The following is an 18,456-nucleotide window of genomic DNA, read 5'->3' as shown; positions in this document are numbered from 1 at the left end:
TATCCGCGGTATTCGAGCTAATCGGGATGAATTATCGATGCTCTTACGATCCTACTCGCCGGTCATCTTCTGTCTTCAGGAAACAAAGCTGCGTCCCCATGACCGCTTTGTTCTCCATTATTTTCAGTCCGTCCGATATGATCTCCCCACTGTTGAAGGCACTCCAGCACATGGAGGACTCATGATTCTTCTCCATGAAACCCTCCATTATCACCCAATCCATTTAAACACTTCCTTCCAAGCTGTCGCCGTCCGTCTTTCCCTTTCCGGATACACGTTCTCTCTTTGTACTGTATACATTCCATCGTCCACACCAATGGCACGAGCTGATCTTCAACTTCTTGGTCAGCTTCCACCCCCATATTTGCTGGTTGGGGACTTCAATGCCCACCACCCGCTTTGGGGATCTCCACATCCTTGTCCACGTGGCTCACTATTGCTAGACGTCTTCCACCAAGCAGATCTAGTTTGCCTCAACACTGGGGTCCCTACATTTTTGTCTGCCTCCACGACAAATTTATCTCATTTGGACCTTGCGGTCGGTACTGTTCCGCTAGCTCGGCGCTTCGAATGGTTCGCCCTTGATGATACACACTCGAGTGACCACTTTTCATGTGTCCTTAGACTGCAGCCTCAACTGCCCTACATGCGCCAGCGACGCTGGAAGTTTGCCCAAGCCGATTGGACACTTTTTTCGTCTCTAGCGACATTCGATGACCGTCACTTTCCCAGCGTCGACGATGAGGTCACACACATTACCGACGTTATTCTTACAGCTGCGGAACATTCAATATCACGCACCTCCGAATTGCCCCGGCGCCCCCCAGTTCCTTGGTGGAACGAGGCATGCCGTGATGAAATACGTGAGCGGCGACGTGCTCTCCGCGTTTTCCGCCACCATCCTACTTTGGCCAACTGTATCCGCTATAAGCAGTTCCGAGCGCGATGCCGTCGCGTCATCCGCGATAGCAAGAAGGCAAGCTGGCAATTCTTTATTAGCTCATTTAACTCCTTCACTCCCTCCTCGGAAGTTTGGAGTCGGCTTCGACGGTTCTCAGGCGCGCCTAGTTTCTCCCCGGTCTCTGGGCTCACTGTCGCGCATGACACATTAGTGGACCCCGTCGCAATTTCTGACTCGTTGGGTCAGCACTTTGCTGAGATTTCGAGCTCTTCCAATTACCCACCAGCGTTTCTCCCGAAGAAACGTGCAGCGGAAGTGCGACCTCTTGCTTTCTCCTCTCAAAATCGCGAAAGCTACAATACTGTTTTCTCCTTGCGGGAACTCCAACATGCACTCTCTTCTTCTCGCTCCTCCGCCCCAGGACCAGATGGTATCCACGTCCAAATGTTGCTGCATTTATCAACCCATAGTCTGCGTTACCTCCTTCGCCTTTATAATCGAATTTGGACCGACAGTACTTTTCCCAGACGATGGCGGGAAGCTATCGTCGTTCCTGTTCCGAAACCTGGAAAGGACAAACATCTCCCCTCTAGCTATCGCCCCATTTCTCTCACGAGTAGTGTCTGTAAGGTTTTGGAGCGTATGGTGAATTACCGTCTAGCGTGGTGGCTGGACTCCCGCAGTCTTTTAACACCTGCCCAATGCGGATTCCGAAAGCATCGTTCTGCAGTTGACCATCTTGTTGCTCTCTCCACTTATATCATGAACAATTTTCTCCGGAAACGCCAAACAGTAGCAATATTTTTTGATCTGGAGAGAGCATACGATACCTGTTGGAGGACAGGCATCCTCCGCACACTGTTCTCTTGGGGCTTTCGAGGTCGGCTGCCCCTTTTTCTTCGCGAATTTATGGCAGAGCGCACATTTAGGGTGCGGGTGATCACTACTCTCTCCCGTACTTTCTCCCAAGAAAACGGCGTACCCCAGGGCTCCGTGCTGAGTGTTGTACTGTTTGCCATTGCCATCAATCCAATTATGGATTGTTTCCTTCCTGATGTCTCGGGCCCCCTCTTTGTGGACGATTTTGCGATCTACTACAGCTCTCAACGGACTAGCCTTCTTGAACGACGTCTTCAAGGATGTCTCGATCGCCTCCACTTTTGGAGCATCGAAACCGGCTTCCGGTTTTCTCCCAGTAAGACCGTTTGTGTTAATTTTTGGCGACGTAAGGAGTTTCTTCCGCCCTCCTTACATCTAGGTCCTGTCAACCTTCCGTTTTCAAACGTCGGTAAATTCTTGGGTCTTATGTTTGACAGAAAACTGTGCTGGTCCTCCCACGTTTCCTATCTTTCGGCTCGCTGTCTGCGATCCCTCAACACTCTCCATGTCCTGAATGGTACCTCCTGGGGAGCGGACCGAATGGTCCTTCTCTGCCTCTATCGCGCCTTAGTGCGCTCGAAATTGGACTATGGAAGCATAGTTTACTCCTCTGCTCGGCCTTCTATTCTTCGGCATCTCGACTCTATCCACCACCGTGGATTACGTTTAGTGTCTGGAGCTTTTTACACCAGCCATGTGGAAAGCCTTTATGCTGAGACTGCTGAACCTCCGCTGTCCAATCGGCGAGCAGTCCTTCTGAGTCGTTATGCTAGCCATCTGTCTTCCATGCCTGCTAATCCAGCCCATGACATTTTTTTCGACGCCTCCTTTGATGTAGGGTATGCAGGCTGCCCCTCCTCCCTACTACCACCGGGAGTCCGCTTCCGTCAACTGCTCCATTCTCTTTCCTTCCGCTATCCTAAAACCTTCTTGACAACTTGGGGTACAGCACCGCCTTGGCTCCGTCCCCGGATCTGCCTGCTCCGTGGCCTTTGTCGATTTCCCAAGGATGGTACCCCTTCACTTGTTTATCGTCTGGCATTTGCTGCTCTATGTGCACAAATGACGGACGCCACATTTATTTACACCGACGGCTCGAAAACATCGTTACGTGTAGGGAGTGCCTATATTGTTGGCGACACCCCAAATCACTTTCGGCTTCCCGACCAGTGTTCGGTTTATACTGCGGAGCTTTACGCTGTTCTCCAGGCTGTCCACCACATCCGCCGCCATCAGCGGATACAGTCCGTTATCTGCTCAGATTCTCTCAGCTCTCTCCTCGGAGAGTCTCCAAGCTCTTTATCCTCTGCACCCTCTGGTCCACCGGATTCAGAACTGTCTGCGCTTGCTCCACCTGGGGGGCGTCTCGGTGGCGTTCCTCTGGCTCCCGGGACACGTTGGAATCTGTGGAAATGAGGCGGCTGATATTGCAGCCAAGGCTACAGTCTCTCTTCCTCGGCCAGCTATTCAATCGATTCCCTTCACCGATCTATGGAGCATTCTATGTCGACGTGTTGTTCAATTATGGCACACGCATTGGTCGACACTTACCCATAATAAATTGCGGGACATAAAAGCTCTTCCTTGTGCTTGGACCTCTTCCTCCCGAATGCGTCGTCGGGAGGAGGTAATTTTAACTAGACTCCGGATAGGGCACTCTCTTTTTAGCCATCGACATCTTTTAAGCGGCGATCCTCCCCCGCTCTGTCCCCACTGCTCTCAGCTGTGGACGGTAAGACACCTTTTAATTGAGTGCCCCTATTTTAATCCGTTACGCTCCCGTCTACAGCTATCGCCTGGTATATCGTCGATTTTAGCAGATGACACGCGCTCAGCCGACCGCGTTCTCAAGTTTATTAGTGCCAGTGAAATGACGTCAGTCATTTGAAGCTTTTTTTGGGGACAACCAACCTCTTTCTGTAGTGGATTTTTAAGCCTTCCTTCTGCTTTTAGTTTCTCCAATTTTGACTTTCGTTCCCATTGCTGCTGGTTTTCAATTTCGGTTTTTTACTGTTTCCTAAGTCACGGACCGGGCGCTAAAGACCATAGAAGTTTTGCGCCCTAAAACAAAAACAAAAAACCAGTCTTAGGGTAAGATTCCATTCACAACCATATAATTAGACACTTGGACGTTCGCCAAAGGCAACAGCTCTTTAGGGTCTTCAATCACATCTGGCTCATGGGTGCTTTTCCATCGCAATGGCGAGACAGTATAGTTATCCCCGTCCTTAAGCCCAGGAAAAACCCAATGTCTCTAGGCAGCTACCACCCCATTAGCTTGAAAGGATGGTCAACTCCAGATTATGTTGGGTACTCGTATATCAGGGTCTTTTGTCATCGTATCACTGTGGCTTCTGGGCAGGAAGATCTCCAATTGACCATTTCTCCGATTGGAATCAGCCATGCGACAGGCTTTTACTCACTGCCAGCACCTTGTGGCAGTATTCTTTGACCTACGTAAGGCGTATGACATGGCTTGGCGCCATCACATTTTAGTACCCTCCATGACCGCGGCTTCCCTGGTCCCCTTGCGATTTTTATCCTCGAGTTTTTATCTTACCAGCTCTTCTGGGTTCTAGTTGGCACTTCACTCAGCACCCCTCAGATTCAGGAGAATGGTATCCCACAGGGTTCTATGCAAAGTGTCACACTTATCTTCATTGCCATATATGGGCTTGTGACCTCCGTTGGGCCTCTGGTTACCCTGGCATTGTACATTGACGATTTTTGCATCTGGTGCAGCTCCCACTCAGTGACATCCGCTGAGCGCCATCCAACGGGCCTCTGTGTGGGCCACCGCCCATGGCTTCCAGTTTTCCCCGTCCAAAACGCGGGTTATGCATTTTTGTCGTCGACCCACAGTACACCCTGATCCAGAACTTTATTTAGGCAACCAGCTCCTTGACGTTGTAGCACAGTCCCGTATCTTGGCTTCCCCACATTCGCCACCTAAAGACTACATGCATGACTAAGCTTCATGCTCTCCACCTCCTGGCCCAGACGTCTTGGGATGAAGACCGTTCCACTCTTCTCTAATTTTACCGTGCTCTGGGCTTGTCCAGACTCAATTATGGTAGTCAGATTTATGGCTCAGCAGCCCCTTTGACTTCGAAACTCCTTGACCCTGTCCATCATAGTGGGGTGTATCTGGCTATTGGTGCCTTTTTACTACTCCTGTTGATAGTCTCTTCACAGAAGCAGGGATTCCCCCCTCTGCACATCTGATGGCGCCATCTCCTTGTTTCTTACGCAGTCGGCATTCACAAATTCCCTGCCCATCCTGTGTACCCTTTGATCTTTGCCCATGAGGCTCCCTCCTAACTCTGGCCCACAAGTGAGATTGCCAGTTGGCATGCGTCTCTCTACCCTCTGCCAGAATCTCCATTTGCACTCACTGGACTGCACCCCATGTCTTTCCTCCCACATCCCCCTTGGACGGTGCCTAGACCACGGATTAGGACCGATCTCCTCTAGGATCTAGGTCTCTGTCACTCCTGTTGTTTACTGGCGTCTTGTATGTGCCAGCTTTGGAGAGTTTCAGGGTGTCACCATCTTTTACGCTGATGGTTCTAAGACTACTGATAAGGTGGGATACAGTTTCATATCTCCTACCAGCTTCGAGCCCCATTTGTTGCTAGGATCATGTAGTGTATTTACAGCAGAGCTTCTAGCCATTAACAGGGACCTCCTTTTTGTTTCTCAGGCCTCCCTCCATAGTGTTTTAATTTGTTCCGATTCCATGAGCAGCCTGCAGGCTATCGATCGATGCTACTCTCGTCACCCCTTGGTCTATGACATCCATGACCTTCTCTCTGCCCTTGAGCATTTCACCTGTTCAGTCGTCTTTCTCTGGGTCCCAAGTCGTGTGGGAATCCCAGGGAATAAACTGGCTGACCGTTTGGCTAGAGAAGGAGATACGTATCCCCCATTTTCTTCCACAATTCCAGCTCTGGATATGCGGATCTGTCAGATCTCTCTCTTGTCCAACAGTGGAATGCCGTCTGGAGCGCTACTGCTCATAGTAATAAACTCCGCACAATCAAGCAGTCTACTGCAGTTTGGGGCACTCCTCTCCGTTCCTCTCGGAAGGAGTCCACTGTTTTATGCCAGTTACGCATTGGCCATTCGTGGCTCACCCATTGTTTCCTCCTACATAATGACTCATCCCCACAGTGTAGTTATGGTGCCTGACTAATGATATCTCACGTATTGGTGGCATGTCCCCTTCTTTCGACCCTTTGTGATAAGTATAGTATTCCTGCTTCCTTAAATTTCGTATTGTAGATGATCCACGGATGGTTGACCTGATCCTCAGTTCGTGAAAGTGGTTTTCATTTCCAGATACTAGGTTCTCCTTTAGTCTCGGAGCAGGGACGGATTGGTTGTGGTCGGGACTCCTTTTGCAGTTTTCACAGTCTGTGACCCCATGACTGCCTCCCCTTTTTTCCATTTTTTAGTTATGGTCTCACCTTTTATGCTGTTACTGTGTTTAATGTTCATTCCTTTATGACTCGTCTGACGGAATCTGTCCACATTTAGAGACGCTCTTTCTTATGTAACCCACTTTGGAATCGCGGTACTGATAACCTCGCCGTTTGGTCCCATACTCCCTCAATTAACCAACCAACCAACCAGGTCTCATCACATAATGAATACGCCAGTGTAAATTTCTCTATGTACGATCTAAATCTGATCGCCAATACACAGCTACTTATATCTAATTCTGTTTAAGAGTTGAAACAGTTATTCCTGTGCTCACACCAGAAACCTAGTATAAATAAAGTTCGTTTTGTGTTTCAGGGATGGCACTAGTGCCTCAGCTGTTGCAGGTGCTGCCCCACGCGCTGGACACACAGCACCCATGCCTCCTGCAGCTCGCTCAAGTCCAGAGGCGCCTGAGACTTCGTTTAATTCTTTGTTCGAACAACCTTGTATAGTGTGTGGTTCGAGCGAACCTCATTCTCTTGTCCCTTTTCATAGGACTGAGGATGGACAATTGGTGCCTGTGCAAATATCACCCATGGATCTTCGTCCAGCAACAAGCGCTGCATCCCAGGTGGCAGGGATAGCGGGAAGACCGTTAATGCCTGCACAGATGCCGGTACCTTCTGAATGGCAAAGTCAGAAACAGGTACCTCACACAGCAGCTTCTTCCTCTGCGTGTGAACAAGCGAAGCTGGTTTCTGGTCCTTACATGGGCCTAAATGTGCCTGTCCAGCAGCAACCAGAACGAGAGGAGCAGCAGCAGCAACCAGAACGAGAGGAGCAGCAGCAGCAACCAGAACGAGAGGAGCAGCAGCAGCAACCACAACGAGAAGAGCAGCAGCAGCAACCACAACGAGAAGAGCAGCAGCAGCAACCAGAACGAGAGGAGGAGCAGCAGCACTACCACCACCTAATCAGTCACATTCCTCGACAGCAGCTGATAGCTGGTATGATACTTTACCAACAGCTGCAGCAGAGGGCTGCAATGGTGAGACAACCTCAACTACAGCAACCACGGTTTGGTACCATGGTGAGACATCCACAACCTCAACCACGTCAACAACAGATGCGTGGCGCAGTGAGACAACCACGACGACGTCAACAGCGGGTGGTTGCTGTGGTGAGCCAACCAGGACGGCAGCAACAGCAGATGGCTGCCATGGTGAGCCAACCACGACAGCGACAGCGACAACGGACAGCTGCTACAGTGACCCGGCCACAATCACAGCAACAGTTGGTGGCTGCTATGGTGAACAGACCACAACCACAGGGGACAGTTGCAATTGTGAGACAACCACAAATACAACAACGGCAGGTAGCTGCTGTGGCGAGGCAACCACAACCACAGCAACAGCGGGTGACTGTTATGGTAAACCGACCACAATCACAGCCACAGAGGACAGCTACAATGGTGAGCCGACCACAAATACAACAACAGCAAGTAACTGCTGTGGTGAGACCACCCCAACCACAGCAACAGCGGATGGCTGTTATGGTGAACCGACCACAACCACAGCCAAAAGGGACAGCTGGAATGGTGAGCCAACCACAAATACAACAGCAGCAGGTAGCTGCTGTGGTGAACCAGCCACAGCCACAACCACAGCAACAGCGAATGGCTGATATGGTGAACCGACCAAAACCACAGCCACAGGGGACATCTGCAATGGTGAGCCAACCACAACAGCACCAGGTACCTGCGGTGGTGAGCCAGCCACAACCACAGCAACAGGGGACAGCTGCAATGGTGAGCCAATCACTTACGCAACCACAACAGCAGATAACTGCTGTCGTCGTGAGCCAACCACAACCACAGCAACAGCAGATAGATGCCATGGCGATGCAACCACAACAGCAGGAATGATGGCTACCATGGTGGCCCAGCAGCAGCAACAACAACATATGGCTACCCTGGCGTGGCAGCAGCAGCCGCCAAACGAGTACCAGGCATCTGTCATTATGGTATCACAGCTGATGCTAGTTTGTGTGTAGACAACAGCAACAGATTGCGTCAGCAGCAGCACCAGCATCAGTGGAAGTAGCAGCAGCATCAATGTCAGCTGCAACTGACAAGAGTTCTAACGATTCTGTAGAAGCAAGCAGCAGAGGCAGGAAGAGGATGGGCCGCCAAACAGTAAGTTATTGTTCGTCCATCTTTGTAGAGGACAGTGATTGGGACTTCGGCCAGTCGGGTTGAAGTAAACAGTAGTACACATTCAGTCCTAAATTTTGAAACTGGTAGCTTAATAGAGTGTTCAAAAATTTTACAGCTGAATGTGTACTGCCGTTCACTTGACACGGCAAATGAGTATTCCCTGGCAGCAGAGAGCTGCAATGGTGAGACAACCTCAATTGCGTGAACCCAAATTTATTATTCCACCTATTCTTCACCGTAGGAAAATGACATCTTGTACTATGAAACTACTTTCGTAGCGCCATTAAGATCTGTTGAGCGCTACCAAACGTCAGACCTTTTTAGCCGTCAATCTCCTGATTGGTTTGACGCGGCCCACCGCGAATTACTCTCCTGTGCCAACATTTTTATCTCAGAGAAGCTCTTGAAACCTACATCCCCTATTTGCTGAACGTATTCCGATCTCTGTCATGCTCTAATTTTTACCCTCTTCAGATCCCTCTAGTACCACGGAAGCCATTCAGCGATGTCATAACAGATGTCATAACAGACGTCATAACAGACGTCATAACAGACGTCATAACAGACGTCATAACAGACGTCATAACAGACGTCATAACAGACGTCATAACAGACGTCATAACAGACGTCATAACAGACGTCATAACAGACGTCATAACAGACGTCATAACAGACGTCATAACAGACGTCATAACAGACGTCATAACAGACGTCATAACAGACGTCATAACAGACGTCATAACAGACGTCATAACAGACGTCATAACAGACGTCATAACAGACGTCATAACAGACGTCATGTCATAACAGACGTCCTGTTCCTTCTTTTTGTCAGTATTTCCCATATATTTCTCTCCCCACCGATTTTCTGCGTACGACCTTCTCGTTCCCTACTTTACCTGTCGGCTTAATTTTAAATATTCTTCTGTAGCACCACATCCCAAATGCTCCGATTCTCTCATGTTTCGCTATTCCTATAGTCCATGTTTCGCTATCATACAATGTTGTGTTCCAAACGTAGAGTCTCATAAATTTCTTCCCGAATTTAAGACTTACGTTTGATACTAATTGGCTTCTCCTGGCCAGGAATGCCTTTTTTCCCAGTGCTAGACTTCTTCTTAAGTCCTGGCGATTAGAATGGTCTTATGCCTATTTGCTCATGCGAAACAGGATATTGCATGAAAGAGTGGAGAACAATGCACCACCTGCCTCAGTAAGACAAATGCCAGTGAGGTCTTCAGGCAGCTCAGAAGAAATTCTGCACTGCCACATTCTCTTTGAGCACCACCCCCCCCCCCCCCACATGATCCCCATTCGTTCCATAACCACCAGCCATCGAGGAAGTCCATGGCGTCTGAGCGTGTTTGTAAACTTACGTGTAGAGGTGAACGTTTAAGTTCCATCTAAAATTGTTCTTATTAAAGATGCACTCTCTATGGAGTGAATAAAGCCCCCAAAGAAGGTACGAGTGTCATTTGAAAAATTCTGCACACTGTAAGATGAGAGTGAAGAAACAATTTATTCTGTAAAATAAGTTTCAGGCATAAAATATAATCTTCATTTTTACTTCTGACAGCTTCCCAACCTTGTGACAACTACTGTATTCCAGTAGGGCACCTATGTGATCACTCGGGTCACCTCACAGGAAGCTTCATCAATTGTATCAAAAACGTTTTCCACGAGGTTGTTCGTTGAATTTGGAAAACAAATCAGTCCAGTGGACTAAATCAGTATCGTGGGTGGGGGAGTATTTTCCATCCATATTTGTCGAGCATTTCTCTCACTGGTAGGGAAACATCCAGTGTTGCACAATATGGACACCGGTTGGAAGAATGTCAGGCCTTCATTCACGAATTTTCGGGTGCAATATAATTTTCAGAAACAGCTTACAGTACATGCCTGCTACAGCCGTCCCCTGGAGCACTGTTTGTAGCTATGACTCCATTCATGTCAAGCACAAAGATCATGAACGATTTAGCCTTACGTTGTTGGTGACGGAATTGTTTCGGGTGTGGAGAGTCGCAACTTTCCCAGTTCTGGCACAAAATCTCGTATCCAGATTCCATCAAGAGCAACAATCCCTTTCAGAAACTGATGACATTGAAAATATGCTCTTCAGTTGTGACTTTTATAGTAAATTATAAGGAGCGACTGAATTGGATATTTTCAGTCTCACCATGCAGCTCAGCAGCGGATGTTCTGCAAACAAAATCATACACTTTTCAGCAACTGTTCTCGTTCTATTTGGTATCACTGAAGCAATTCCTCTGCAATTCTCTTGTGACCTGCTACCTACCCTTATCATATTATGCGGAACAAGTCTGGCAGCAACTTTCCTGGCATTTGACTTTTCAATTACGATTCTGTAAATTTAGGTTACGGATATTGTGGTCTCATATGCAGTTTACTCACGTGTATTCCTTCGAACCTCTCTCAAAATGTTCTATCAATAAACTAGCAGATCACCGCGATAGTGTGTTTCGATCCACTACACTATTCCTCCCACACATCTCTCTGAGCATTGTAAATTTCCTTTGCTTTCTTTCAATGTAGGGATTAGATTTTGATGTGGGAATGCTGGTCTGTACGTGTAATGCTACCTGACTCGGTTCCAGCTTGCATTTTACCGAGCGAGGTGGAGCAGTGGTTAGACACTAAACTGTCATTCGGGAGGACGACGGTTCAATACCGCGTCCGGCCATCCTGATTTAGGTTTTCCCTGATTTCCCTAAATCGCTCCAGGCAAATGCCGGGATGGTTCCTTTCAAAGGGCGCGGCCGACTTCCTTCCCAATCCTTCCCTAATCCGATAAGACCGATGACCTCGCTGTCTGGTCTCCTTCCCCAAACAACTCAACCCCCAACCAGCTTTCATTTTAAATCTGAATTACGCACGACTCAGCCACGTGAACCAGTACACACATTTACGGCCGTCGCGCCTAAAGTCTCGATGACGAGTGACAAATTTCAACTAGATCACGCCAACGTAACGGTCGCTCTTGCGCAGTGTGCATAACTTATGAAATGACGTAATCTGACTATCCTCGGGTACAATTCGTCGCAGACGTGCATAGTTGGCACAACGGATATTCTTTGGCGTCTGAAATGACTTACTATTCGTCATTAACTAACTCTTTCATAATTAAACCCAAATTTGGATCCGATAAGTGACTTCAGAATTCGACCTCCAGGTTTCATTTTATATGAAGAACAAATCATGAATCCAGCCATGAACTTAAAACACTTTTTTGTTGTGAGCTGGTGATGGTATAGGAATACGTTATCAGAGTGACAGAGAAGCACCTTCTCTGAAGTTCTCAAGACAAACTTACCTTTTGCGATCTGAAAAAGTAATTTGCGTAAGTGGGAAGAAACCTTACTAGTGCGCACAGTGTGAAAGACTTGGGAAACGGTTACTATCTTGCCTTTTTATGCAAGGCGTTAGTTTAGTGGCTCACGCTTAATGTCATCTCGAAATGTTACAGTACGTTTAAATACGTGGATGAATGAAACGAATTTTAGATAATAGATTCTTCTTAACCTTCTAATTGCTGGATCCCATAAACAAAAGTGTTTTACTCAGAACTAGAAGATGGTTGCATGATTACATGGGGGTCGTGGCACAGTCAGGCTTGCTACGTAACTTAGGTTTGAGGAAACTTTATGGTGAATGAAATACCGGCTTGCTATAACCGTCTGGCCCCACAATAATTGCAACCGCAAACCTCACTCGACTACTCATTCGAAGCTATGCTACTGGTCTCTGGTTGCGCCAGAGTCAGAATGCGGCCCCCATAGTGCTCCTCCAGAACATCAAACACTCTCCTTCTGTGTTAAATGAACCACATCTTGTCGAAATAAGGGTCACATTGGATAACGGGAATGAAATCATCTCCCAAAACCTTCACGCACCGTTCGGTAGTCACCTTGCCATTGAGGAATATCGCACCGATTATTCCGTGACTGGTCATTGCACACAACACAGTCACCCGTTGAGGATGGAGAGACTTCTCGACCGCGAAATGCGGATTCTCAGTTCCGCATATGCGTCACTTTTGCCTATTGACGATCCCGTCCTAATGAACGTGGGCTTCGTCGCTAACACTAACCAGGCATGCGCATGCTAATTCCCATCATTTCCCGCGGCCAATCGTGCAGCAGTTTGATTGTCCTGACGCAAATCGTTGAGAAGTTATGACGATTCAATAATTGTCAGCCTGTAAATTATTGGTTCGTTCGCTGTCCAGGGATACCATTCGAATTTATTCAAGCAGAACACAAGAATCTGCTAGTGCCGTTATCCACTGTCTTTTGAACAAGCCACACGTTATCAATGTATTTACGACTCTGTGTGGGGCCACGAGTAATTGTTTGTACTTCAGTATTTCTTAAAGTGATTTGATTAACACTTGTATGTAAAATTGAGATACAATCAACCGCGCCAGCCAATATATCTGTACCACATAACGAACTCTTCTAATCTCATTAGGCGAAGCACCGAGGACAACCGAAGAGCACCACCTGCTTTCACGATTCATCAGATTTTCCGCCACTCGTATTTCCGCGGATTATGTAACAGCGGAGTCCCAAAAAGATGTTGCTGTGGGCAGAATCATACTTCTATCACACTCCATTGAATGTCCGCTGTGAATACAGTGTTCTACAACAGTGGACTTGCTTGGCTGCAAAAGGCGTGTGCAGCGTTCCTTCACAGTGCGTGTGGCCTGTCCTGTGTAAGCCATACTACACTGACGAGGTATTGGGTAAATTCCGCCCTTCCGCAATAGCATGTCATCTTTCACTGATCGCAAAGAGTCTGTAGCCTCAGATGGTGGACGGATAATTGCGTTCACCTAAAATTTACAGAGGGTTCCTGCTATTTCAGCCGAAATGTTTCCTACAAAAGCAAGGCGTCCTGTTTAACCACTTCCTGACACTTGGTTTTTAAATAACATTTATTCTGGACACTGCCTTTAACTACGCGAGCCTTCTAGGCAAACGTGCTTGATCTGAGACTGTGTGAACTCAGTGTACGAGTGTTTTAATCACGCTCATTGCTTTCGACTGGTGATGACAAGTTGACCCCTCTGATGGCAATGGAGAGAGTTCACAGACATCACCGTACGAGTTTTCTTGTCTGTTCCGATTCTCTTAGTGCACTGCAAGCGCTTCACCAAATGTATCCGGTAGACCCCCTGATTCAGCTCATCCATGACTGCTTACAGCGGCTCCAACGCCATGGCAAGGTGGTGATCCTTTGCTGGGTACCTGGCATCTTTGGGATACAGGGTAACGACATTGCTGATAAAGCTGCCAAGGAAGCATATTGGGATGGTGCTGTCCATCAATGTCCCATCCCGTTGCATGCCATTATCTCATTTTCTGACATGTATCATGCGTCAGTGGGAGACTGAATGGTAGCAGGTGTCGGACAACAAACTGCGGTCGCTCAAACTGACCACAAAAGTTTGGCGGACTCCGTGTCAGCCTCGCCGCTGGAAGGAGGTTTTGCTTACCAGACTGCGCATCGGGCATAGCTTTTTCACACACAGCTTTCTCCTCCGGGGGGAGGATCCACCTTTCTGTGAAGTTTGTGGCGTGCCGCTTTCAGTTCCTGCCCATCGTCCTCGCAGATACCGATACGAATGTTAAACAGAGTGGTGATATTGTTTGATCTATCAGGCCTCATCCCTGAACTGGTGGGGAAGGACGGCAGACTTCAGTACATTATAAACTGCTCTGCTAGTGGGCACAGCCTTCGTCTCCACCCATGAGATTTCCTGTTGATTTTTCGTCAGGGCGCTGTTGACCATCATGTCGAGCGCTCCCTCAACCCAGATCATCATCATCATCATCATCATCCTCATAATCATCAACTTGACCCCTGCAAAGGCAAATCAGTACGAGTGGTCTTAGGATAAACTGAATGGCCAGAGAGCCATCATTCTTTCGTGTAAACAAGACATCAAAGAAATGCAGACAAACATCTTTCTCTGTTTCCATAATGAACCGATAGCTGTTACATATGGGGTTTGGTAGTGAAGAAACTCCATCAGTTTATCTTCTCCATGATGTCACACTAAGAAAGTATAATCCACATACCTCCAAAATACAGTTGCTTAAGCGCAACTGATTCAAGTGGTCCCTCCTCGAAACCCTCCATAAAAAGGATGGCAACTAAGGCAGGGAGAGGGCTGCTCATAACGATGCTGTCAGGCTGTTCAAAATATTCTTGGTTGCATTGGATAGGCTGAAGATAGAGCATGCCGAAACAAAGCAGTGATGTTCCCTTGAAATGTTTTTCCAGTTAATGCCAAAGAATTTGCGAGAGGGGACTTTCGTAAAAAGTGATACCACATCAAAGGTAACCAAACGGTCACAGCTGCTTAGACTGGGAGCCCCCAGTCTATTGATAAAGTCAGCTGAGTTACGGATGTGTGTGAGCATTCGCCTGTCAATGACCTCAGTAAGGAACCGAGATGTTTGGCTAAATCATATGTAGGAGTTCCATTGTTGCTCGCTATTGGGCATAATACAACACTTTAATTACGAATTTTTGGAAGACCACACAGTGTTGGCGGTACACAATCATGTAGCCTTAACATCTTAATGATCCCTTGAAGAAAAGAGAACGAATTCTGTAGTGCGTAACACTATTATTATTAAACAACAATTATGATTAAACAATGGGGGAAATACATTTGGCAGAAAAGCTAATGAACCGGTAGTGGTTACCAGTTGCATAGGTCATGGAACCCAAAGATCTCCACGATTTTTTGTAATCGAAGGTGAGTGCGCCACAGCGAGCGGTAATGCTGAGTTTGGCGGTTGCACTAGCTTGGGCGCTGCTGCCGGCCAGTGTGGTCTCTCTGTCAACTTGATTTTGATGGTTGCGCGGAACACTCGCAGCGCGTAATATATTGGGAAACGGATCGAGTCTTCACCAGACGTAGATGGCTAATCTGAAGAGGGCTGGCAGGTGTTCAGTCGAAATATCGTAAGATGAATTAAACAACGACAGGGCGCAAGTCCGAAATTTGTTCGAACAGTTACCATTTTGGCGTGCATCCTGAGAACGTAGCGTGGATCCTCACTGATTGGAGCAGACTTGTCTTCGGCGATGAGGCCCGCTACAAACTGAGCTCCGATGATCAGCGAAGATGTGTCTGGAGACGCCCCAGACAGGGTGGGATACCAACATGATAGTCGTCCACCATGCGGTCCAAAAACGAGGAGTGATTGTCTAGAGTGCCATTCCTTTCGTAGCAGGGCGGCTTTGGTTGCCCTCCGCGGCAGTCTTACTGCGCGGCGGAAAGTCGACGCTATTCTACACCCTCTTTCCTGCCCTTCGTGACAAGCCATTCTACGCTTACATTTCAGCGGAAAAAAAGCCGGCATTATATGCATGGCCCTCCAACTAGCTCGAGAGTTTGACATTCTAACGCGCCAGTTGAACGGAATTTGGCACGATATCCCTCAAAAGAATCCAACAACTCAGTCAATGAAAACCAAGCCGAACAGCTTAGCTGCTGGCATATGGGGCAAGGTGGACCAGCGCATTGTTGACTTTCTCAGTTTGTGAAGTTCGTTGCCTTGAATAAACAATCCAACTTTTCTGAAATTGTAAACATTCGTTTGTCTGTACATGTGCATTACATGTAGCGATTACCGTCTCATTCGGATAATTCCTTCGTCGTGCGTTTTTTTCTTATAATGTAATAATCCCATCCTGTCGGCATTCCATCAGGGTATCAGTACTGAAAGTTTTATCAACATAATAATAATAATTTTATTTATTTAAATGGTTTAGATCCATAGAGGATCACACAAAGTTAACTACGATTTGTGGTTTCTAATTACTTATTATAATTATAATAATAATTATTATTAGCGTGGTGAAACTATTATGTAAAAATTTCTTATGACAAGACACATGAAAAAGTGTGAAGCTGTATCTCTGACAATATTATCGTTATGTATACTGTTTCTCTACAACCTGCTAGGCTATCCAGTGAATTTATCGTTACCAATAAAATCTAGTATGTAGCCGTACAATTTGTATTATGAAAAATCTTATTCTGACATGGCAATATTGAAACATTTTCTGGAGCATAGTACTACCAGACCCGTCAGAATTCTGACGGAGAAGAGATAGAAGGAAAACTGATATTAATTACTCTTCGTCTAAATCATGAAAAATCAGTTCTTTTACCTGACTGCGATTTTTAAAATATTCTCTGACATTTGCTAACAATTGTATTATAATGATCTTGCACGCAACAGACAACTTACCTCGTCACTGCAACTGCATGAATATTGTGAATCCAGGAACTTGCTACAATAATTCGATAGGAATACTGCGATCCATGCAAAATGCAATACATGATCACAACTTCTGACACAACTACACACTATCTTTTTTTAAATTAAATGACCAGGACAGCTTCAGTCAACAAGCCTTCAACGGTGTAAATAGTGAAGGAATCAATAAAAATCTTTAATTTACTATAGTCTGAAAATTGGGGACTCTCACTCTGACAAACCGTACTCAGATCTTCCTTTTCTTTGGACAGTTTGATTAGCAAAAACTTTAATTATTACGCGATGTCTTTAATCTAAAAGCACCTATCTGGTCAGAACAAAGATATGAATATTACTTTCAGTATATGCATACACAAATCTGATAAAATCCTCCAGTGCAAAAGCAAGCAACAGCTACACGCACCAAAAAGGCAAATTAAAAAAAATTCTCGATCAGTACAAAAATCTCCTCTGGCGCCACTAGCACGGTCAGGCCAGGCTGCAACTCTCCTGACGTGCGGTTTCCCCAGACGCCAGGCTACGTCCGACTGCTCCCAACAACTGTTCACTGTTTACGTCTCGTGATAATGATGTACCAGACTCAATGTTTATGTATGCACGCAACAGCAGAATCAATAGCCAACTTTCCAAGTAAAGATATGAACACCTCTCAATGCTAATCTTAAAATTTGAACTATTCTGCTGTCATAAGTTGAGAGCAGCATATTGTTAACCTATTATTTCACTTAATTATGTATGATTTCTGTTACAATTATGCTTGGTATGAAAGACATTATAAAGGAAATGTTTAAGAGAATTATTCAGCTACTGGCGCATTGTCGTGCTTAAAGTTTTTTTTTTAAAGCACTTACATCATTCAGATGTCTTTACAATTTCATCCCCACTTACGTAACAGTCCACTGACGTCGTTTGCATGATTCTACACTTCCTCTCATTAACCAGATGTCTCAGTTAACAGAGTAAAAATAAAAGCATTATACACATTTCGTATTAACGTTGATGCGAAGGATCAAATTTGCGATAAACACACGCAGACAACCCAGGGCAGCTACATACAGGCATGATACCGTTGACTGAGGCGTGGTTTCACGCTGCGTGACTTCAGATTTGCCCAAACTGGTTCTTGGTTCAGTAACAGCCCTCCTGTTTCCGTCAGCATACAGGACCCGAAGCATTTCATGTAGCAATTCCAAATAACTGAGATTAGTTTCTTAACAACTAAAACAAAAATCTGAAACACACCCATACATTACACGTGAATATAAATAAGTACATAGGATTATTGTCTTGTTTTTTAAGCGTGGCTGTGTGACATTCAGACAGCATAACTCTTTTACTACCAGGGCATTTCTCGTGACATACTAACAGCATCATTGGGTACTAGCAAGCATCTGTCGCTAATGACCCGCTGTGTCCATGACACTGGCTGCTACGCAAAGTAATCACATGATTTGAACTTTTACGGTTGGTTTTCTCCTTCTGCAGCGTTACTTGTCAGATTTGCTCGTAGTTACAAAGATCAATGTAAATAATGTGTAATCTCAATGCATCTTCACGTATTTATGTCCCTAATAAGGTAAATTCACAATTACGCCACATTTAGGATTCATTTCTCACAGATTTTTCAGATTTTAATTATTTGCCTTTGACTGTTGACCATAACACTATTTTGCTTTTCCTTAGTCATAAAGCTGCGATTCAGAGATACATTGAAA

At 46.3% G+C, this 18,456-nt stretch overlaps 1 protein-coding gene across 1 annotated transcript; it reads left to right on the top strand.

Moving 5' to 3' along the window:
• Positions 1-6,800: 6,800 nt before the first annotated feature.
• On the top strand, positions 6,801-8,129 carry LOC126455871 (putative mediator of RNA polymerase II transcription subunit 26). Its single transcript, XM_050091630.1, has one exon. It carries the CDS (start codon positions 6,801-6,803, stop codon positions 8,127-8,129), a length of 1,329 nt encoding a protein of 442 aa, XP_049947587.1.
• Positions 8,130-18,456: the final 10,327 nt, after the last annotated feature.

The sequence above is a fragment of the Schistocerca serialis genome, chromosome 2 (genome assembly GCF_023864345.2).
Source record: "Schistocerca serialis cubense isolate TAMUIC-IGC-003099 chromosome 2, iqSchSeri2.2, whole genome shotgun sequence".
NCBI lineage: Eukaryota > Metazoa > Arthropoda > Insecta > Orthoptera > Acrididae > Schistocerca > Schistocerca serialis.
This window is presented reverse-complemented; position numbering and strand designations above follow the sequence as displayed.

Coding starts and splice junctions, on each gene's coding strand:
- LOC126455871 (XM_050091630.1), top strand. CDS start 6,801: ATGGATCTTCGTCCAGCAACAAGCGCTGCATCCCAGGTGGCAGGGATA.